Consider the following 23,825-nt stretch of genomic DNA (forward strand, 5'->3'; position numbering starts at 1 on the left):
TGGTGGCTTCAAAAGCAACAACACCTAATTGAAGAATAACACCCCATGTATCAAACCTAGCTTCACCATATGCGGCAACACCAACGCCAAGAGAAATGGATAACATGTTAAACATGGTGTCGTTTTTGTAAGATTCTTTTTTCAAAAGAACGCCGATGGAGTAAACGGCAACAGGCATAAGAGCTTTAAGCATTTGAATAAAGGAGACAGAATGATTTTAGGGTTCATGAGTGAATCCTTTTGATTTTGATTTGTTTAGGATTTTTTATTTTAGGTGTTTTTTCTTTTAATTTAATTTTAACAAATAAATTTTATTTGTAATAATGATTTTTAACAATTATAATAATGATTTTTAAAAATATAAATTATATTTTTTATTAATACGTCATTAAAAAAATGACAACTCATCATGATTTGGACTCAAGTTCTGTTTGGGGGACTAAAACTGGAGAAACAAAATGGAGGGACTACTTTCAATTTTCACCTATAATAGGGGGACCAAAAGTGCAATTAAGCCTTTTTATTAATAGTATTTTATTTTTTAAAATATTATAATTCTTTTTTAATTTATTAAATAAACAATTAGTAAAATGGGGAGAGAAAAAATTCAAGTCAGTACATGATCACTTTTGGGGTTGCGACCTCGTGAAGGAGTCAAAATAAAAAAGTATGCCATTTTGATATATATTTTTTTTAATGGACTATTTTGTTTACTTAAAAAAAAGGGGGAAAAATATATTCTAATAAAAAATCCAGATTTCAAATAAATAAAACCTCGTATACGTGGATGACAAAAAAATAAAAAATAAAGGTAAATGTAGAGGTCAAAGTTGCAAAACAAGATCAAAATCACACGATTGAAAAATACAATGCAAATGACAAGAGTAAATAAGAGAAAGTTATAAATTACACTTTTTTTTTTGTGTTTGTAATTTTCAATATGACTAAATTCATTCTATATTACTTTTGAGTTTCTTGATAGAATACAATCACAAGAGTAATTTAATAAAACAAATTAGATAAAATAATCCAAAATTTTCATGGAATCACTAAATCACACAAAATTAATAAATTTAATTTATTATCATAGATTATAATTTTGTTTCAAATAGCTACAATAAGTGAATGTCAACTAATATTAAAGTGAAGAAGAAGAAGAAAAAAAAGATAATAAGATTGGAAAATAGATTTGGAGGGGGTTCAAAATAAAGAAAAAGTGGTAGATTTTAATTCCAAACTTAATAATTTGCATTGGAAATAAACGAAGGGATGTGAAGACACAAAATTTATCTCAATTTTTAAACATGTGATAGATTTTCAAAAAATGTTAGTTTAAGATTTTTTTTCTTCTTCTTCATGTGACAAAGGTAGGAAGAAAAATGAAATGATAAAGGGCTCATTCCATTGATTTGAGAAGAAATAAGAAGGTTGTCCACACATTGGTTGATTTGCTATCATCAAGAGCATGTATGCGTGGAATGCATGAGTCGTCGCTAAGCCAATTTTCATCCCAAATTGGGATAAAAGATCCACCCCTATGCTCCAATGAGTATTTGCTTTCAATAAAGGTTTTTCCGTCCAAATATTTCTATAGATATAGTTTGGATTATGGCAAAGATTATAAGTTAAAAAACCACTTGTAAAAAAATAGTTAACTTTAAAAAACTGAGTGATTAAACTATACATATTAGATATCGGCCTCCATATTTGTTTACCAAAGCAAGATGAAAAACATTGATGTATACATAACAATATTTGAAAGTACTAGCCATCTTTTTGTTTGGTTGACATATAAAAAAAAGTAGTCCTACTCAAATAATTTTCAAAACTTTTGTTCAGATTGTTTTAGTTGACGTGTCTAGTGCAAATTTTAAAATATTAAGATTTTACTCTAAAGTTATAAATTATTCTATTTTTAAGTGTTGTCAAAATGTTATTATGATGCTTATAAAGAATTGTTTATATTATTTATGTTTGATTCGTCAATAAAAAATGATTTATATTACTCATAATTTTATTAATTGCATTTTTTTTTTATATAAGATTTAAGGAATTTGTGATGGAATACTTCCCTCTCGTACTTTCCATTTCGCGTGTCATTCCTCTTTCCCGTCGCGCCTCCGTCGACTTCTGTGTCTCGTAGGTACAGCATCTCCGTCTCTCAGTTGCAACATCTGCGTCTCTCTCTCTCTCTCTCTCTAGGTACTACACGAACCTCATCTCATAATATAATTAAATCTTGCTTCTTCATTGTTTTCTTAAACCCTTTTGCTAAATCTTGCTAAGGTTTAGGTTTAACGCAGTAGAGAATATTGTTCAACAAAGAAGAAATATACGGTACATTTTTTTCCTTCACTCTTTATCCCCAACTAAAAATAAAATTATAGGGTAATATTTTTTGAGGGTATGTAAAATTATAGGGTAATATAATGTATCTTGCTCAGGTGTTAAAATGGAGTTGTCAAAGAACCAAATTTTTGCTGTTCACGGGGTTGCTGGTGCTGGGTCAGTGGCTTTTGCCACAGCTTTCACCTATCCTCTCGACACTATCAAAGTCCTCACTCAGGTTTTACTTTCTCAACTCTTTCTCTTTAACCACTCTATCAATGTCCGGCTCACAGTTATCTCCTTATTTTGTTTTCTTTGTTAAATTCAAAGGTTGGTTCCAGTGCCGGTAAAGAATTGAATGCATCCCAGGTTTTTATGAGAGTAATCTCCGTGTCCGGCAATGCAGGTATGCCTTTTCAATTTTGCTAGTTACACCTTTTATTTCCAGTTACACCCAAATAGCCTAAGTGAACTGATTCATGTAACCTACATGAACTTAAGTTAAAAATATATGAACTCAGTTAAGGTACAAAAGGTTATTTTTTTGGGTGTAACCGGCAAAGTTGATGCCTTTTTATGGAATTTTATTTTGTTTAATTTTATGTGGGTAACCTTGCACACCGAATGATAAATTGCCTCGTTGGAGTCTTGAATTGTTGTTCTCTAGTGCACTTGCTAATTCTGTGTATATTGTGGGTTTTAGACTTTTGACTGGACCAAACCATTTTCCCTCCTTCTTTGTCCGTTTTTAGGGATTAACTTCAAAAATTCTTGAATAGACTTTATATACTACTAGGTATTTTGAGCACTAGGTAAATGTTACGTGATCATTGTTTTGGCATTTTCAGATTTGGTTCTGTGAAACTAACTGAATGCTCCTATTGACTCAGCCCTAAAAAATCTATTATGTATGCTAACTCGTTGTATTCTTACATTCGGGTTTTGCAGGTCTTTTCGGTGGTTTTGGTTGGATGGCATTTGGAAGGGTTTTTGGTCTCGGAGCACGATTTGGGGTTTACGAAGTCCTAACAGCCTTCTGTAAAGGCAAGTTCTTTGATATTTTTGTAGTTCTCTTGTGTGATTAACATTCCTTTTTTGTTTCATTTTTTTTCATATATATATATATATATATCTATATATATATATAAAAGAAAATTTCGCTACTTTGTTTTAGATGAATATGACACATTTTAGATTGAAGTTTTGTTATTCTGTCTGTATGTTGTGTAGCAATGTCTGATTTTAGACGCCCTTTGTTTGTTTGACCTAAAGGTCGTGTGTACTTGTTTTATGTTTTGTTTTTGTTTTTGTTTTCAATACCTTTTGGAGCTTGTTAGTTATGAATTAGAACATATGGTGTTTTTTTGGGTGGAGAGTATGTGGCTTGGGTGCTCATGAGTGCACTTTTGGCAGATGGTCGAGAAGATAATTATGTCACTGCTTCAGAGGCTCTTTTGTCTGGCATGGTTGCTGGTGCCACAGAGACATTCATAAGCTCTCCATTTGAACTCATCAAGCTTCGTATGCAGGTTACCTCTGCTTCAAATGTTCCAAGTTCAAACTTTGCTTTGCAAGAGGGGGCTCGCAAACCGTTGATTGCAAGATTACTCACTGGCTGCTATCCGGACAAGAGGTCTTTGAACCAATATGTTGGTCTCATGTCCACCCTAACAACCAAAAACACTAACCTTACAGGTGCTTTACTGGAGTATCCATGGGCAATGACAGGATCTGGGAAGCCACCATCAGTTTGTAATGTGAGAAGGCCATCAGACATTATATCTTTGGAAGGATGGAGAGCATTGTGGAGAGGTTTGCGTTCTGGAATTGTTCGAGATTCTGTGTTTAGTGGCGTATTTTTTTCGAGTTGGCAACTTTTGCACCAAGCAATGCTTGATTGGAAGGCTGTAGGGATGAGTCCTCCACCCAGGTTCAGCTCTTATTCATCAATGAAAGAAACATTTCTGTTGTATCACTTTTCTTTATATTGTGTTTAGGAAAGATAGTTTTATGAAAAAATTCTGATTGGATAGCGGTCAAACTATGGTGATGTCAACATATTTCCACTCTTTATTCTCCTTCTACATGAAGGAGAACCTTAGTGCAACAGTTAGAGTCACTATCTTGTGATTAGGAACTCATGGGTTCAATTAAAATCAGCCTCTTCCAAATACAAAGTGTTGAGAGTCCCCATTGGATGAGATTTGGCTTGAATAAGTGTTTATAAGTGAGAGACATACATCACATCACAAGTCGGTTTTGTAGGGTTTGAATTAAACTCAACTTAAATTCTAAGAAAAGTAAGGCTGCATATAATAGATTAATAATAAGCTCCATCCTTCCTTGGACCTCACCGTGGCTGGAGCTTTATAGTACCAACCAAGTTGTCCCCTTGTTGTCTTTGCATATAGAATGAGTTGTGATAACCTTTAAGCCTGATGGTTGTTGCAGTAACCTTTAAGTTTGATGGCTGCTGTTCATTTTGAGGCCCTGTTCAGTAAACTATGAATAAGGTTGATGAGCTTTTCTAGTTTTTGGGTTCTGTTTGATTTCTTTTAAGTGGATACCTTATCCTCCAATTAATTAATATTCTGCACCACAACTACTGATTTACACGGGATGAATTATTTGATGGATGGGGTTTCATGTGATTCTCACTGTGGTTTTAGTCTATGACACAGTATGGTAGCTGTTGGATAATTGATGCATTAAATCATATATTTTGTCATCTATTAGTTCTTATAGGCTAATTGTTTATCTGCAACTGAATTTGGTTGTCCTTGTAAGTGCGTTTCTCCTGACTCAGGTTAAATGAAGAAGTTGGTCCTTTGTCTCCTTTGGCTGTTAGTCTTGCTGCTGGATTTTCAGCTTCAGTTGCTGCCGCTGCTTCTCATGGTTTTGATACAACTAGAAGTAGATCACAATGTACTGTGCTGCCGAAGGTATGAGCCTTACTAGTTTAAAAAAAGTTTGAAAACCTTGTGAGTTATGATCTTGTTTTTATTATTCTGACATGGCATACTATACCTTTTTATTAGAAAAGAGGAAAAGGCTGTGTTTGATTATTTTCAATATAATGATATTGGTATACTACAGTAATATTGTATGCGCTAATAATTACTTCTATTTTTGAGCTAATAATTGCTTTTATTTCAAGGGCAGAACATGAGTACAATTGGATATGCAAAGATAATCTCCTTAAACTAAATAAACACTTACACAACTTTAATAAAGAGTACTCTTAAGGTTTAATCTCTCTGCATTTCAACCAAGGAGAAGAAAAGCATATGCTGAAGATGTTTAAAACTATGCTGTCCCATATTATGTCCATGGTCAGAACTTTTATATTTAAATTCCATGAATTCAGCATCTTATTTACTCAAAGAAAAAATTTCTGTTTAACCCAATAGGATGGAGCCATTTTCTATTTCCAGATATGTACCTCTATGCTCTGTAGTCCCAAGTTCCTAACAAGCAATCAAACACTTATAGGATAGCCTTTGTTTCTCAATAGCCATCACATTTAATGTCATGAGTAAGTTGTAATAATAGGGAATATAAACATGTATAATATAAACTCCCCTGCGGGTTGAGTTTATACCATAAAAACAACAGTGAAAAAAAATACCAACACCACTGGGCAGAAGAAATTGTCAACTGTTACATATTCCCTATAGATAGCCTTTGTTTCCCGATAGCCATCACATTTTATGATTTCACACTTGCTGCCCTGATGTTTAGTACTGATATCTGCTTAGTAAATCAAGCTTTAAAAGTTACTGGGGCAAAATGTTTGAATGATGTCAAACTAGCAAAATTAAGCATCGTTGACTGCTGGATTAGTTTGGCATTAGTGTCTTCATATTCCCATAACCGACCCTTAATTCAAATAATTTTTTTTTCTTTTCATTTAGACTTACAAAGGCATTTTTGTGGTTTACCAGTGGTTATTTACTTGACAGAAACAATATTTTGATACATAATTTTGACAACAATTTGAGTGGTTAATGCAATTTAAATGTAGTTAATTACATTAAGTGAATGGTTAACGAATATAACCAAGTGTTGCAACTTATTAACCATCCACTAAATGTAAACCACGATTTTGAACTTCATTAACCATAATTTTGAGGTGTTCAAATGTACGTGATATCCATTAATCATCCATATTGTGTTCAAATATACATGATGTTTAAGTGTTAAAATATACATAATATCCATTAACCATGATTTGTGTTCAAATATACACGTGAAAATTGTGATTAACCGACATTTAAAATCGTAGTTAATTGTGTTCAGTTGATAGTTAAAGAGTTGCGATACTTGGTTATATTCATTAATTATCCACTAAACACAATTCACCATTTATTTGAACTGCGTTAACCACCCAACTTGTCGAAACTTGTTGTCAAATTTGTGTCAAAATAACAATTATTTACTTAAAGTTTAGATGCTTAGTTCTTCATAATGTCATTTCAAATATTGAATATTATTTCAATTAAGTAAAGTAAAAAAATGTAATTTCACATATTTCCAAATTCCAACCAATATCTGTTAGTAATAATTTATACTTTCTCTGGTTCCCAGTATGTCTCAATGGAGAGAAAGTTACTGAAATGGAAACGACCAGGAAACAAGTTTGAAAGATATACAGGGATCCATCCTTCTGACAGGAATGTCTTGTTCCGTGGTATTGGGTTGCGGATGGCCCGCTCTGGTATTGCATCGATCATGATTGTAGGAAGTTATTTCTTTGTTGTGGATCATCTTGCTTCTAATTTGGCTTAATTCCACAAACTGATACCCAATTTTTGTTAATAGTCACTTTCTCCTATAGAAAATAACATTATTTTGGTTGCTGCTTTGTACTAGTCAGCAAAGAGAAAATAGAAAGGAGAATATACTTGTTTATCACCACAGTTTTTAATTACTGTTGTGAAATCAATACTCATATTGTAACTTATAGAGAGAGAGAGAGAGAATCCTGCATTTGTTCAACTTCAATAAATGTAAAGGATCATTATTCTGAGTTTTGGTGTACCTGCAGTGTTGCACCCTATTCTTTCTAAGTTTGAAATAAAGGAATTAGTTCTTATGAGTAATGTGATCATTCCTTACTGCTACTTAGCTTCATATTGATTATTTACACTCCCTCCTCCTCCCAATTACAGACGCACATATCAGATTTCCCCCTCAATAGCAATTGTTATTATTTGTAAGTGTAATAAAGCTTGCTGTACTGAGTAGTTTTGCAGTACCAAAGACATGCTATTTGATTGTAAATTTCAAATCTTCAAGGCCCAATTTTTCTCAAACCTCAAAGTCACTTCGAAAGAACACATCTAAAAAAATACAGTTTTTATGATGGCTGGAAGTATACTTTCAGATTCATTCATGTGAGTTTTTACAAACATGGGGGTGGGTAGATCAACCTTTTATCCCATTCCATGGCCCTTAATTGGATTAATAGGCTCTTGAAAAAAAAGTTTGTTCTCCTTTTGTTATGTTTGTATATTACGACCTTGTCCCTTAGGCAACAAGTCTTCTTCCTTTTTCCAATTGGATTATTATCCCTTTATGTGGGGTTGACTTATTTTAAACTTTTCTGTTGACCTTTGATGGTTGCACTTGCATGGATGGATTGGTATATAAATTAACTTCACTCAAAAGTTACCTAGGTATTGGCCTCACCATCATTCTCTCAAGTTCCACTCGTTGCCAAAAAAAGAATAATAATCATACCTAAAAAACAAGCAAGCAAAAGGCCAAGAGGGTTAGGATAAATTGGTACATGTCAAATTTTGATGGAAACAACCAAAGCTTTGTGTCTAAGATGAAAAAACTGAGGCCCATTGGAAGGGTTTTTCATGATAGACAATCATAATGACTTCCAATATGATTTGGCATTTTCGACTTTCCGAGTCCAAACTTAGGGCATATTATTTTGTGTGACATTGAGAGCCACAAAGTATAATTGTTTTGTACTTTTAAGTAATGGGTTTTGGTCTCTTTGAAGTTGCCACCGAAAATCACACCAACCTCTCTCTAACTCACTCACTCAAGTCACATGTGGTATGTTAATATAAGCATGCACTTGTGAGATGATTAGAAGGTTCAGTGGTTACGAGCTCATTAAGCAATGAAATAGTATATAGTATATATTATTATTATATTAACAAACTAAGAAGGATGCAGTAGTATCGTTAAGCCATGGACTCGTGGACACAAAGATCGAAGGGTAACATACTTAGTCAAGACAAAACCTCTATTGTATTTTATTTTATTTTATTTTATTGGTTTGTGTACCAAGTTTTCAGAAGTTGGATTCTATCTTAAGGTTCCAAACCACAATGGTAGAAGTGCCATGTGACTATAATAAACTAATTAAAAAGAGGAAATTGCCATTTTAATTGAAACCTCACTTCTATGATATGGCTTGGAAGTCAAGGTTTACTTCAAATGCAGCTTTTGAGTTTTGACTTGTGACTGTTATTATGCTCATTGTAAAGGTCGTAGTAAAGGTGAAAGTAGAAAAGTTTTATATTTAAGAGTGGATGAAAATCATGATATGTCTTTGATTTCCACTTGTTAGTGGATATAAAACATAGGAAGTTTTCATCCTTTTTATTTGTAGCAGTGGGATGTCATTTATCATGTCACTTTAATTAATTAGCGCATAAAGTAAAATTGAAAGCCAATTCGATGAAAGCTTAATTTTTTTTTTAATCAGAATCATGAAATTTCGTTTTCACAACATTTTTTTATCAAATTATAAAACTCGACATGAACATATAATTGTTTAGGGGGAGTGTGCTAATACTTTTCGTAAATTGTATTAGGTAGTTTTAATTTGTATTGTCACACTACTCAATTTCATATATTTAAAATTGTTTTAACCGTCTTATTTAAGTTTATCTAAATATTTTTTAAATTGTTCAAGAGAATTTATAAAAATAATTAATGATATATTTATAAATTATTTTCAACTAATTATTATAAATTATTTGTTTATAACTTATATAAAAATATTTTTATTTTATTTTATCATATATTATAATTATATATAAACATTTATGCTATGAGTTGTTAAATAATTTATTAATCCAAATAGGCCGTATTCACTGAATATTCAACTACAAAGGACATGTATTTTGTTATAAAAAACGGCAGCATTTGAGCAATCACTACAAGTTAGGTAGGATTACATGTGAAACAAAATGGTCTCTTAAAATTTAAACGCTCTTGCATTTTGAGAATATGAACTCTAGACATTACACAAAGGGTCTTTACCAAAAGTATCATTTCTTATAAGATTATTAGAGAAAATTCTATCTATTTTAAAATTTATTGGTTTTATATTTTAGTATTTTAGAATGATTTCTAATTTTATTTTTTTATATAGTTTTTATAAATTAATTTTTAAATTTGGATTGCTACCATTCTATTAACACGTTTTAAAAAGAGGGAGAGTGAGATTTTCAATCTTTTAATAGTAATTGATTTGCTCTTTCTTTTTTTAAACGGATGAACAATATAACATAACATATTAACTCATTTTATCATCTATGTAAAATAATATTTCTCTTTTAATTGATTGGAACATAATAATAAAAGAAGAGTTAAATATCTTGTGAAGACAGAATTGTCAAGAAGAAACTAATTCAAATTCTAAGAAAAAAAATGATAATTAATCTTTTGGTCAACTCCTTAAAAGTCAACATGAAGTTATTTCGGCTGGCCCCAAATATTTGTAACATAGAAAATGACGTCAAATTATGCAAATATTGCGCAAGCTTCAGCATATAATTGATTAAAGTATATTGTATTATTGAGATAGATAGATGCTAATGAGTAATAACCAAGATAGCGAACCTCTGTTCTTATTGGATTCTTCTAAGTTCTAACAAATAAAAAAGTGAACACTACTCGTCTCATATATCATCAATTATTTAGTATTACGTTATTTTTCATATTTAGTTTTTTTAAAATAAATTCAAGTTTTAAATTAATTTTACCTTTGGTATTAATATCGACTTTTTTTTCTTCATGAGTACCTAAAAATTTACCATAAAAAATTGTGATACATAATTTGAAGTCATTATTAATGTAGGCGTTGATAAACTAGAGAAATTGTGGTAATTATCTTGTCTGTTCTAGTGGATATATATATGAGAAGAGAAAGAACCTAATGAATAAGGTAAACATCATGGACTGGTCTGTCACTCTTTTGTGATGACAATATTGGATATATATTATATAGTGCTCGTGTTGGTGCTTCAAAGCATGCGAATGCTTTCATCACACATGACTTGATGCTTCCCTAAGCAGGAACCCATATATATTCATTCAAGAAATAAAAATTAAAAATTAAAAATAAATTGCCCTTTGTTGTTGTGATACAAGACAACTAGCTAACAAATATACCATCAAAGTAGGCAAATGCTATAAAGGCCTAATAGGACTATTGCCTCAAATGTTAAGTTGCAAGCATTCCCTACAGTGCTTAATGGACCCTACAATCCTCAAGTTTCATAAATATATAAATAAATCTTATTCTCTCAACAATAGTCCTTGGCACGTGAGAGTCCCAACCTCCCAACTCAATGAAACCCCCCTCCCATGGTGATCATCATCCTAGCACTCTCTACCCCAAAAGAAATTTCGCTTCGTTTTCCTTTTCTTGTGCTAGGAAAATTCCTTTTAAGTGGGTGAATTGTATTTGATTCATATTATAGATTAAATATATTAATTTTTATAGACTAAATTATAATTTAATTGTTTCTTATAATTAAAATCGATGGTAGTAATATAGTAATCATAATAGAACGAATTGAGATCTTCTTATTTTTCAAAAGAAATGAAGAATATTATTAATGTAATTTTTAGTGTATAAAATCAATAAATATTTAATTTATGTTGTATGTTCTAAAAATCTGTGTAAATATACACATAAAACTATAATAATAGAAAAAATGAAAATGATGAGAAATAAAGAGACCCAAACACAAATATAAAAACCGAATGATTGTTTTAGTAAATTAAATTAATTGTATCATCGCACAATTTTTGTGTTTGAAATCAACAAAATTATAAAACATTGAAAATTAAAATCTACTATCGTTTTAGTCTTTTTAAATTACTTGATATAGTTTGTAGAAATATTTTGAAAGTCTAATTTAATTAGAATGTTTAGATATTATGTTAAAATGTTGTTAATTTTAAGATTCAAAATCTTCTTGTCATGAAGATTAATGTAGATATGTTATTTTGGCCAACATTGTACTATTAATGTTATTAGGTATTGCAACAATCAAACTCAATTTGAAAGTAAGAGTCTTGTTTTTGGTACTATGATGAATAAAATTATTGTCAATGTATCTTTATATGACAATCACATTTCTAGCACAATCTCCAACTCTACGAAGGAATTTCAAATTCACAAATCCTTCCAAATTAGAGTTCATCCTACTAAAGCGCATATAATCAAATATGTGATTTGGATGCCCCAATGAGCAATGAATTAAATATAATATTGATGGAGCTACATCTGAATATATATCCTAGTCTTGCTGCTTGTGGCAGTATATTTAGGGACAACTATGTTGCTTTTGGATTATTTTACGGTGAATTTAAAGATTACAACTACACTACATGCTGAATTTATGAAGTTATGGTTGCTATCGAAACAACCTACAAGAATATGTGGTGATTTTTATCGATTAAATCTGATTCGCAATTGACAATTTTGGATTTTAGAAATACTAACCTTGTTACTTGGTCTATTAAAAATAGATGGTTGAATTGTCTGGAAATAGTTAAAAGAATGAGTTTTACTATATCTCACATTTTTAGAGAAAATATTCAATGTGCAAACAATATTGTTAATTTGAGATTTCACATTGTTAATAATCAATGAAGAATACTTTTCTTTTAAATATTCATGATGTTTTTATTTTTATAGAAACATGATTAGTCTTCTTGAATATAGATTTTTGTGCCATGATTTTATCCCTATAATTTTGTTGATAAATTTTTTATTAAGACAAAATTGTCATAAAGTTTGTTTTTGTTGAGTTTTGTTATAGCCCCAAACATGGTATTTTTCTTTTACTTTTAATAATATTTTAGAATCATATAAATAATAGATGATTAACTTTGAGTCAACTGAGATATGATATTAATCATATATTTTTTTTTTAAACCCCTAATACATGTAATTTTATCGGTTAAAATAGTGATGATATTATGCTATTGATGAAACCCAATTCGTTTATACATATAGGAAAAATATCGCTCTCTCATATATACAAAGCTGATTTGATTGCACTTGCACTTGTGCTCAGCACAAATCCCATACGTTTCTTCAAATATAAAAGTGATATGAACCTTTTCGCCTATAGTATCTGGAGTTGCAGGGTTATTGACTCTCTGATTTTATTTATTGTAAAAAAAGATAAATACAAAGGAGTGTGATTATCCACGTGTCAGCATAAATACTAAACAAAAAGAGCACAAAACTTCCAATTGAAGAGAATGGGATATTTGAAAGCATAACGTCACATTGCATATGGTTCAATTTAATTTCATTTCATCTAGTGCCCCACTTGCTGGCTGCTACATACTAGTACAAATCTAGCTATAGCAACTTCGCTGATTACAACGGCACCTAAAGTGGCTATTGTATCATTTAATTAAACTACAACAAACAAGTAAATGATGATAACAACAATTAGCTTATACTACTATATTTCTCCCATTTGGAAAATGTAGCTAATTAATTAACTCTCTTCTCTAGATATGTATTACTATCACTTTGCATTTGCATCTTCATCTAATTTGGCAAGCTTACTTCATCAAGATCATCCAATGACAAGAAAACTTCATCCAAACAAGAAAGCTCTGTTCCATCACCATCTTCGTCATCATCACTCTCATAAACTCGACATATCACCCACCTACTATGTTCCTGAACCAAAGGATAAAATAAATATTAATCCAAAATACTTTAAAATTTCAACTTAATTTTTTTTTTTGAATAAAATAAAAATTTCATGTACTATTATATTATATACCAACTTAGTGGTTAAAGTTTAATATTGTATAATTTCAACGACAAAATTGAAATTCTGTACGACACAATTGTAAAATAGTCATTGTTAATAAATAAATAAAATAAAAAATACTAACTGATTTTGGTTGTGATTTTCTTTTAGATGATGATGATCTGCTAGAGGAGGCAGAATCTGATAGACGATACTCTTGCATTATCCAATTGGTTTTGTTACCATTAGGTGTCTGTCCCAAATGGAAAACATAATATTTCTTGATACCAAGTCTCTTATTGGTTGAGGTTGTAACAACTTGTTCTTCCATTCCCATTGGCATCCAATAACCATTGTTAGTGATTCTGTTTTGTGTCCTTCTACTATAATAGTACCATTGATTTCCCTCTTCTAAAGCTCTACCTAAAGAAAAGAGAGAAAAAAAAAAAGAATTTAGTAGGTGCAGGGTAAAATAGGCATGAGAATGACATTAAGAAAAAAAGAATGAAGAAGAAATATAATATACCATGAAGTTCCCAAGGATCATAAGGGAAGAGATCAAGATCAGGGATAACATCTGGATGACAAGGTAAAAGGGAAGCCTTTCTATGAAGAAAATGGACAAGAAGCTCTTCATCTGTTGGATAAAAACGAAAACCTGGTGGAAGGTTGACATTGTTATTATTATCTCCCATTGAAAGAGCAATATTGGAGGGTGAAGATGTGAAGGTTTGGTATTTATAGATATTGAATTGAAACAAGTAGTGTGATGGTGTGACGTGAAACTGAAGGTGTTGTTGTTTACATACAAATTCAATAATATTAATTTCATATAAACGTTTAAATGGCACTTTCAGAACTCCACCAAGCAACTAAGACGGCGGATAACGGAACGTCATGCTTAGTTTCTCACAACACACAACACAAACATTCATCTACCTCATCATCCTTTTATTTATAACTTTCACATTTATTTTTTTAATAATGCATTATTTTATGCTACATATTTTTCATTTTCCACTTTTTCTTTATCAAATAATTATAATTGTGTAATTTTATAGGGTTTCAATTACGTCAATTGTTTATAAAAAAACATTAGGTATTTTAATTGTTATTATGAGATCGCTATATCGAAGCATTTTCTTTCAATCAATTGAAAATTGACTTATGTGCCCTAACTTCTTTTAGATTATGATACTTGGCACGAAGAAATATAAAGTTTTAGGCTAAATTACATTCGTGGTCCTTTAACTTAATTTCAGGTAACGTTTTAGTCATTTATCTTTTTTTTTCTTCCAACTTGGTCCTTTATTTTAAGTTTAAGTGACAATTTGATATTTTATGTTTTAAAATTTCAACAATGATATCCTTTTTTATACAAAAATTCAAAAAAAATTTCAATCAAAACTCATAAAATTAATTATATTCTTCAATATAATATAAATTTCATCAAATTCGTAACGCTAATCTTCAGATAAACTCATATTTTCATACTTTATTTGATATTTTTAGGAATAAATGACTAAATTGGGAAGAAAAAAAAGATAAAAGACTAAAACGTTAACTGAAACTAAGTTAAGGGACCACAGATGTAATTTAGCCTAAAGTTTTTATTTTTTATTTTTACTCTTTCGTTTTTAGAATAATGAAATTTTAATAGTCTGAAATTTGATTGAAAAATAAATAAAATCTAATAAAAAATTATTATAGTTATAATTTAAATTTAAATTCTCACAAATAATTTATTCTTAATTAGAATTCATTAACCGTTTGAATCTAATTACTTTAATTAAACAAGTTATTCTCATAATTCTACACATTCTCAATTTAATTAATTGATTGATGAAACATAAACAATCGTTTTCTTAAGTCACATCATTGTGATAGACTAAATAAACTCAACTCTCCTTGGCCACATAAACTCCCAATATTAACATTTAAATAATTAATTAAATAAGAATTTCAATTTTAACAACTATTTAAAACGATAGATTAAAATTGCACGGCTGTAATACTTTAATGTTTAAAAGTGCAATTAATTCTCTTGTGCTTGTAGAATATATTTTGGTTTTTTATTTTTATTTAAAAGAAGTTCTTAATTTTTTACAAATACCATTTTGGTTGTTTACATTTGAATTTTGCCATTTGTATTGATATAAGTATCCGTAATAAATATGTGAAGAAAAAGAATTTGTTTTCGGTCATCATCACACTTCATGCTGATATCATCGAGGGTATAATATACACGTGGCAAGTAAATGTATTTTTGTATTGGGCCAATTGAATTGTGGTGACCGGCCTCTTGGAATGTACCTACATATGCTTCATCATAATTATAAGCAATTATCATATGATTTTTAGATTTAAATACACCAACTTTTTGTTTTCTCTCTACCCATATGCTTTTGCCTTGCTTTGTAATCAACTGATTAGTAGGAGTAGCACAAGCACATACATTCCACATGGAACAAAGCAATCAAGTGAATCAACTAGTTTTTGGAAGGACCCATCAGTTTAACTGATTTGCTTGCCCCAAACAAGCCCCCACATTATTTATATAATTAATCAATTATTAAATCTTGCATAACAAAAAAACCAACTTAAAATATTACACTACGAATGAACTACATTGCTTATAACTTTTCCAACCATGAATTACATTTTGCACCTCTACTATTATTGATTTTTTTTTTTTTTATTTACGAGATTAGCAATTATAATTCTTCCATTGAAGTAGACAACATTATTTTGTTTCGGATGACTAATCGGAATTTCTATATATTATATAGAACCATCCGCATCTGAGTTCAATTATATATAACAATATATAGAATGAGTTATTATAAATGTAAGAGTAGCTATTTGCAGTACACAAGGTTTTATGGTGTCTTTCTTTTATGTCATTGTCTACCTTTGAGTTGATACCAACTACTATGTGACTCCAGCCAAACAAAGACTCAAAGAGTCATACAAGAATTACTCCAATAATACAAACAAAAAATAAGTGATAAGTAATAGTTTCAAAAGAAATTTGATGATAGTTAATCTCTTCGGTTCTATTTACATGAGAAATGTATTATTTTTTTATTTTCAATGTGAGAAACATAGTAGATTTTTTAAGTGTACTACCTAATCCTCAAATATAAATATATTAAATAAAATTGATATATTTAATTTAAATTTTAAATCAAATAAATTAATTTTTTTCGACCATTTTTTACTAATATGTTATAAGGAAGGAAAAGTATTAATTATTAGGCTTAATTGCAGTTTTGGTACCCCTATTTTAACTGAATCGCGAAAGTAGTCCCCCTATTTTGTTTCTCCCCAGTTTTAGTCCCCAAGCAGAATTTTGGTCCAAAACTTGATGAAATTTTATTTTTTTTGCATTTATTTAAGTCACACAATGCCTCAAGATCTCATTTGCAACAATTGTACCTGAAATATATGACCATAAATGGTATAGTACGGCTTTAAAAAATAAAATTTCATCAAGTTTTAGACTAAAGTTCTGTTTAGGGGACCAAAACTGAGGAGAAACAAAATGGAGGGACTACTTTCGCGATTCAGCTAAAATAGGGGGACCAAAACTGCAATTAAGCCTAATTATTAAAATCATTTGTATATCCTAAATTTTTTAGGACGTTTTTTCTTTTCTAAAAGGTAATCTTCTTTATGCTAGTGAATTTCTTTTAATAATTGCTAAGGGTATTTTTGAAGACAAAAATTAATATTACTTAACTTTCGTATTTATTGAAAAAACTTTTCCATTTCATCATAAATATATTTAATACATATCGAAATATACATATAATTAAGTGTAACAACGTTTATTAAGACGCAAACTATTATATTTGCTTCAAAAATTCAATGAGAGAATTTTTAAAATAAAGACAAAATAAAACTCAATACTCTTTTAAATTATATCAAATTATTCGCAATGCTTGGTATCGAGTTCAAAAATGACTTGCACCAATTTTAGGCATAGTTTACAATGCACCCCCCCTCCGCAAGGGAGGGCGAAAAGATAAAGAAGAGAGAACCGGATGGATGTATATGGAAGGAAAACATCTCAACACTTTTGTCCTTTTGTACCTTAAAATCTATACCCCATTTCTTATGTCTATGGACAAATAGTTTAGAAATATCTTTCCATTTCCAAGGCATATTTATTTTGTTCACTAGGCCCGGTGAACAACATTCTGAATTAATGAAGTTTATAAAGTACTTCATCCCAATTGTCTCTGGGTACGTACTACCCTAGTCATCACATTGGTTGCCAATGCTTATATTCCACAAAACAAAGGTGCTCCTCGTGCGCACTATTTATTGTCTTTTTTTAACCTTGTCTATCTATGGAGCATAGGTTTAATCAGATGTGAAATTTTTGGAAGTTACAAAATATGACATACTAGTATATCTTTTTTTTGTTAATCTATTGTATCCTCTCACAACACTCAATTGTATCCTCTCACAACACTCAATTGTGTTGGAACGTCAATTTTAAAAATTCAATCTATACTTTATAATGGTGTAGAAGTTCCACAACAGTTATTATATATTAGAATTTTTTTTAAAAAAAAATTAGAAGGGAGAATTATCATTAATTAAAGTGATATTAATGATTATTGTATTATTAAGGTGATTTAAATTTTATCTCTTTAGATTATATTCCGTATTAAATTAAGGTTCATTCCATCGTGAATCATATATTACATACTCAAACTCTCGTGTGCATGTAAAATTCCTAAAACCTTTTTTCCTATTCCTTGTCCTAGCTCCAACAAGCGGAAACACATACAAAGGAAAAGACCACTTCCAACAAAGTTTTGAATCCACACTATAAATAAGATTTTTCACATACAAAAATGTACACATTTCCTATCCCATACCTCTACTTCTTACTCAATCAACATTGATTTGAGCTTCAAAGTGATTGCATGTACTGCTACTCCATTTGACGAAGTGTTGTCCCATCAGACCCTGTTCAGTTTGGTCATCCTTTTCAATGTATTATGGATCATGTTAAAATGTCAAACTCTTATCGTTGAGCTAACACCTCGTGAACAAGAAAAGCTTAATATCACTGATACCAAGTGATGTTGAAATTGGTTAAAATGATACATATTAAAATAGTCTCACATTGTCTAGCATTGTAAAGGAAGAGAGAGTTCCATCCGATATAAATTGACTATAGTTTTTCGTTACAAAATACACCAAACAAAAAACTTTTAAGTTTGTATTTGATTCCTTTATTTTCTCTTATACTCTTGCGTTGGAGTATTGTGAAATATAGTTTAAGTATTTGCTTTGAAAAATGTTAGTCTACTAGAGATCATGAAGTGTTTGAGAAAGTCCACATGTTGTAAAAAAATTAACACAATATTATTCGTCGTATTATTATTAAACAACAATAGTTGTTTTTTTTTCTTCATCTAATTTTGCAGTTTACACGATAATTTATTCTACTTAATTGTGTTTCTTTAATGCAAGAAAACGGTTTTTTTTTTTTTTTTTTTACAAAGGGACTATAGCTTTTCTTCATAATTCATATAAAGGAACTATCTCAATTGATTTTAGGTATAAAAATATTTGTAATGCTAAATTGTAAATCAACCCCATAGATTCTAGAGGTGTAAGCATCAAAATTAATGGATCGTTGAAGGTGCACGGCAATCACGAGTTACAGTCAAATTCATTCATAATGTAAAATTTTGGTATATTTCCACTTCATTGCCATATTCTTAAGTAATTAGTCACTTTTAAGGTGATCGAGACATTCAAAATATCTCCATATTATACTAATTATATGTATCCTCTCTCTTTCTTTCCCTTTACATAGTATAATATATTTGTTCAAATTCATACATTTAGATAAGAGTGGAGGTGTACTAAAAGAGCATAATTATAATTATAATAATAATATTCTCCGAATTGAATGAGCATGGAAATTTACCTGACTTAGATGACGATGTTACGGTAATTGAATGGTGGGTCTGAGTTAGTAATGTTTATGTTAGGTCTCAAATTTTCTTATTCATTTATTCTTTGCTTATCATTGACCGACAAAATTAATTACATTATATTATAATAATATACCAATAATTTACTACGAGTAATTGAGTATGACTTATACCTGTTTCACTGAGTATTATAATTTTTTTTAAATTGAAAAAAAAAATATTATTCACTATATTTATACAGCAAATATAAATTAAGTAAAAAAAAAATATAATTTTCTCCATTACCACTATGATTATTGTACTATTAAATTTTGTATTTTATCTTAAATTATAAATTAAGTAATATTTTTTGGGTACAACTTTTTTTTAAATTTAAATACACTAACCTACATCTATTTTTAACATATTTATATGTATTATTATAAAATAAAATTAAAATAGGATGTCATGCAATGTTAGATTCTCTAAAATATCTTGTTAAATATCGAAATATAACTTAAATTTGTTGACATATTAATTTATTAGTCTATTTACAAAATGTTGCACCATTCACCCATTCAGTGGTGTAGACTTTTAACCATACTTGAAAGTTTGGTTAGATTATGTAAAAGACTAAGATAGACCTTAAAAAATGGATTTATGATAGGTAATAAATCATGTTTAAACCTAACATTTTTAAAGTATGTCAAACTCAGATTTTACAAAGTCTAGATCGATCTTGCTAGTGTATTTATACTCCTAATACTGAGCGGAAGCATAAGCACAAACTTGTGACAAACGGAGTTGCTCCAACTTTTCTAAACTTAGGTGTCTCTCTTCTTCTTCATTCATCGTAATGGTTTAGGGCTATTTTTGCCCCAAAATCATACAAATAAATATTTTTTATCTTTTTTTTTCTCTCTAAATAAGTAGTTTCTTGATAAATGAAATTTTTATTTTGTTAGTGGTTTCATCTTCAGACAACAACACTATAATTTGTTTGTCATCTTGTTCGAATGTTCACTTGATTCAAATTGACAAATTAAGTTCGATTCATTATAGATTCAATCAAATTTCAAAGACTTTAACTTCATTAATGTTGCATATCCGAATGTATGAATATTTCATACAATTTAATTTTGTCTTATCATTTTATGCTATTAACATTAAGATTGTGAGTTTGTTCGTATATTCATCATTTTTAACTTTAAGGACTTTGTATGTGTTTTTGTCTTGATCGATGTATTCTACCAATTTAAATGTATAAATATGTTTTCAGTAAAAAAAAAAAAAAACATTACACCAACCTGCTACTGCTTTTAGAGAGAGACAAATGTAAATTATTTCAAAATATTTTTTATATATATTAAATTGAGACGTCATTCTTCATCCTAAATTTATATATTATAAAAATAAAAATAAAACATAGTGCCAAATAATTTGTAAATAATATCCGTAAATGACGAGACCGAATTAGTATTGAAATATAAATGGCTGCAACTGCAAGTAAAACTATTTTTCCCTAAAAGTTATCTGTCAATTTTATAGAGTAAGTATATATATAATGACTTGGAGGATCTGAGGAGAAGATGTTTCAAATCTAAATCAACAATTAATATAAAGTTCAATGTTTTGGACTTAAATGTTTCTATTTCTTAGTCCACCTTGTTTAGACCGTGCCCGCTACATGTGTTGACAAATTGGAAATAACTACATGCTTGCGAATTTAATTAAACATTTAAACTAATAAAATACACGTGCAAATCCAGGTATACGTGAGATAGTGGTTAATAAATTAGATCGATAAGATATAAAAGATAAATTTATATTTGAATTATCTAATTGATTAATAAAATAATGCACTGTTTAATATAGTTAAATAATAATTTAAAGTTTTGTTACTAATAAAATTAAATTAAAACTTAAATGCATTATCTTCAACAAAATAAACATAGTCCATACAAAGTTTACATCTGTCCAACATGTATCAAATCAACTAAAAATTATGGTAGATTTCAGATGATCAAAATAAAAACAATATGCAAATAGTTTCTATGAAGACAATTTAGTTTGTTTTGACAAAAAGACAACTTATTTACATCAATCAAATTTGTTGAATTAATAATATTGGTGAAGGTGAACTCTAACTTATGTCCAACTTTGAACTCATTTATGTCACGGGTGGTATGGGGTTGGTTATCAAAGTATGATATGCAACATATAATCAAAATATGTAGAAATTTATCATAAAAATTATTATGATACAAGTGAAAAATATGAAAATAAATAAATAAATGCATTCGGGTTCAAATTTGTCAAAATATCACTAGTTGATCTTATCGACATTATGTCTAACTCAATAGGTCATCTGGTTTAACATCAAGCAAAGATAGAAATAATTGTTTTTATGTCATCATCAACTTGAGTAAAAAAAAATGTCATCATCAACTTCAAGATGAAGATTGTTTGTTGTATCGAAGAGATCCATAGGAATTCCAAAAATTATTTCAGTATAGAAAATTTAGATGGGACGAGAGCTTTGTCTGGAACAAAAATAAAAATGAGTTTAATAGAATATATTAGTGGCAAAGTTGGATTTAATGGGATTTATGGGGTAGGAGTTTAAGTTAGAAGGGGTATATGGTTATTCAAGATTACGATACACTTGGAATTATTGAAACAATAATGGATATATATGATTAGGCCCACTTAATGGGTCTTTTGTGCCCATCTTTTCGTCGCCCTCTATATATGGTTCTTTTTATTTTGAGTAACTAACTATATATGGTTACTTAATTCTTTATAATTTGCACCTTTGAAATTTGAAACATGTTGATCGGTTACAGGTCCAGTGATAGTAAATAGAAGCATGTTATCCACAGATTTTGAATGAAGAAAAGAAGTTTAATTGACACACGAATAATTTAAAAAGTATGGCGTTTTCCTTATGCGCATGTTCGAATATATAGTCCAATTGACCATTTTCTATTATGTTGCATTTTATTGGACTCTTATTGGTTGCTCTCTAGCTAGATGATGACAACAAAATAAAGATCGATCCAATGATTTTACTTTATCTCTAATTAATACAGAAAATAATATGATTATCATTGAATTGTCGACTGAATTTGAGGATTGAAGCGGATTTCAACCTACCAATTTTTAAAACTTCAATTCACCCAAACCACCTTATGATTAATGTGATGGAATTGTTTGAACCGAAAATCTTTGAATAGTACCCAAAAAAAGTGAATTAGAGTCGGTAAAATAGTAAAGAAGTTAAAGTAAATTTGACATTTATACAATATCGTCAATTGAAAGTAGAAAGTATAATTTCCCTCGATGAATCATTAACTCACAATGAACCAACTCTTCAAATCTGTAACTCACGATGAGTCACCCCAAGTGGATTGGGTTGACCCATAGAACTTAGAAATTGAGCATAACTCTAATGTGGATATATTTTTTTGATGAATTAATGTTGATATAGTGTTTATAGGTATAACTACGAAAAAAACATATGAAATAATAATATAATTGGAGGCTAATTTTAGAGTGGGCCATTTGATATATCTACTAAAATATATATGAAGATATGTAACATTTATTATTTTCATGTCTTTAACTTTTATAATGCAGGATGAATATGTAATTTTTTTCACTAGTTTACTAGTTTATAGTTTTTCTCTCATTTCTCCCTGATCATTTATCTTATTATTATTTACTACCAATCCTGCATCCTTTCCCCTGCAAAAGCATGACTCCTCATAAGTCATAAGCCATAATCGATTGAGAAATAGAAGAGATAGAACTAGTGTCAAATATGAGGCCACATAAAGAAGGACAAATTTGCAAGTAAATAAGTACTAATTCTGTATGGTGCACAGCCTCTCATAGTTCACCGCAGCGTGTGTTTGTTTTGGCATTTACGTCAACGCCACCGTACATATGATGGTCTTTTCACCGTGAAAAACAGAAGCTACAAAATGTGTCTTTTATTTTCGTACACCCTTGAAAGAAACCATCCAAGTTTCCAAAGAGAAATTTAATTACATTTGTTTCTGTGGTTTGGAAGCCCATTATTTCCCTAATCTTTAATTGAAAAGGCTCTTTAATTTGAACTCAATAATTGTAACTATTGGTTTGACACTAGTTGTGAGTTTGGAAATTGAAATGTAAAGATAATTATTATCATTATTCTTCTGTAATCATGCAAAGATCAACTTGATCATGCAAATAGGAGCAATAAATTGCCTCTAGTTAGTTGGTTTGATCATACAGCTCATTTTTCCGAGATTGTGCTTTTTCTTTTGCTCCATCATTTCTAAAATGTCTTTTTAGTAAAGAAAAAAATATCTAAAAACAAGTGTAATTATTTTTTCAATGCCAAAGTACTTATTTTTCAATGGATAAAATTATTTGACACATTCATTAGACGGCTATTATAAGTTAATGTGTGGGAGTTTGTCACCAAGCTTTATTACCTAGTGATTGGATTCAGATCCTCTATTGC

At 29.7% G+C, this 23,825-nt stretch overlaps 2 protein-coding genes across 5 annotated transcripts; one reads left to right on the forward strand and one right to left on the reverse strand.

The window, feature by feature from the left end:
* Nucleotides 1-2,043: 2,043 nt before the first annotated feature.
* Nucleotides 2,044-7,430, forward strand: LOC101514706 (uncharacterized). 4 transcript variants are annotated; one of them, XR_012163724.1, is made up of 9 exons: nt 2,044-2,202; nt 2,287-2,337; nt 2,445-2,566; nt 2,659-2,734; nt 3,277-3,372; nt 3,742-4,258; nt 5,135-5,270; nt 5,491-5,660; nt 6,916-7,056. XR_012163724.1 is itself a non-coding variant. In XM_004504707.4 (8 exons), the coding sequence occupies exons 3-8, from the start codon at nt 2,453-2,455 to the stop codon at nt 7,114-7,116; spliced, it is 1,140 nt and encodes a 379-aa protein (XP_004504764.1). In that variant the 5' UTR covers nt 2,045-2,202; nt 2,287-2,337; nt 2,445-2,452; the 3' UTR covers nt 7,117-7,430. The 4 variants fall into 4 exon arrangements, 3 of the variants coding, with proteins under 3 accessions (XP_004504764.1, XP_004504765.1, XP_073226514.1); XM_004504707.4 differs by lacking the exon at nt 5,491-5,660 and having other exon boundaries at nt 2,045-2,202; nt 6,916-7,430; XM_004504708.4 differs by lacking the exon at nt 5,491-5,660 and having other exon boundaries at nt 2,045-2,202; nt 2,293-2,337; nt 6,916-7,430.
* Nucleotides 7,431-12,852: 5,422 nt separating this feature from the next.
* On the reverse strand, nt 12,853-14,297 carry NAC49 (NAC domain-containing protein). The gene is made up of 3 exons (XM_004504709.4): nt 13,897-14,297; nt 13,516-13,793; nt 12,853-13,294 (listed from the first exon to the last, which is right to left on the reverse strand). The coding sequence occupies exons 1-3, from the start codon at nt 14,063-14,065 to the stop codon at nt 13,160-13,162; spliced, it is 582 nt and encodes a 193-aa protein (XP_004504766.1). The 5' UTR covers nt 14,066-14,297; the 3' UTR covers nt 12,853-13,159.
* Between the last annotated feature and the right edge of the window lie 9,528 nt (nt 14,298-23,825).

This window comes from Cicer arietinum, chromosome 6 (genome assembly GCF_000331145.2).
Source record: "Cicer arietinum cultivar CDC Frontier isolate Library 1 chromosome 6, Cicar.CDCFrontier_v2.0, whole genome shotgun sequence".
NCBI classification, from domain to species: Eukaryota; Viridiplantae; Streptophyta; class Magnoliopsida; order Fabales; family Fabaceae; genus Cicer; species Cicer arietinum.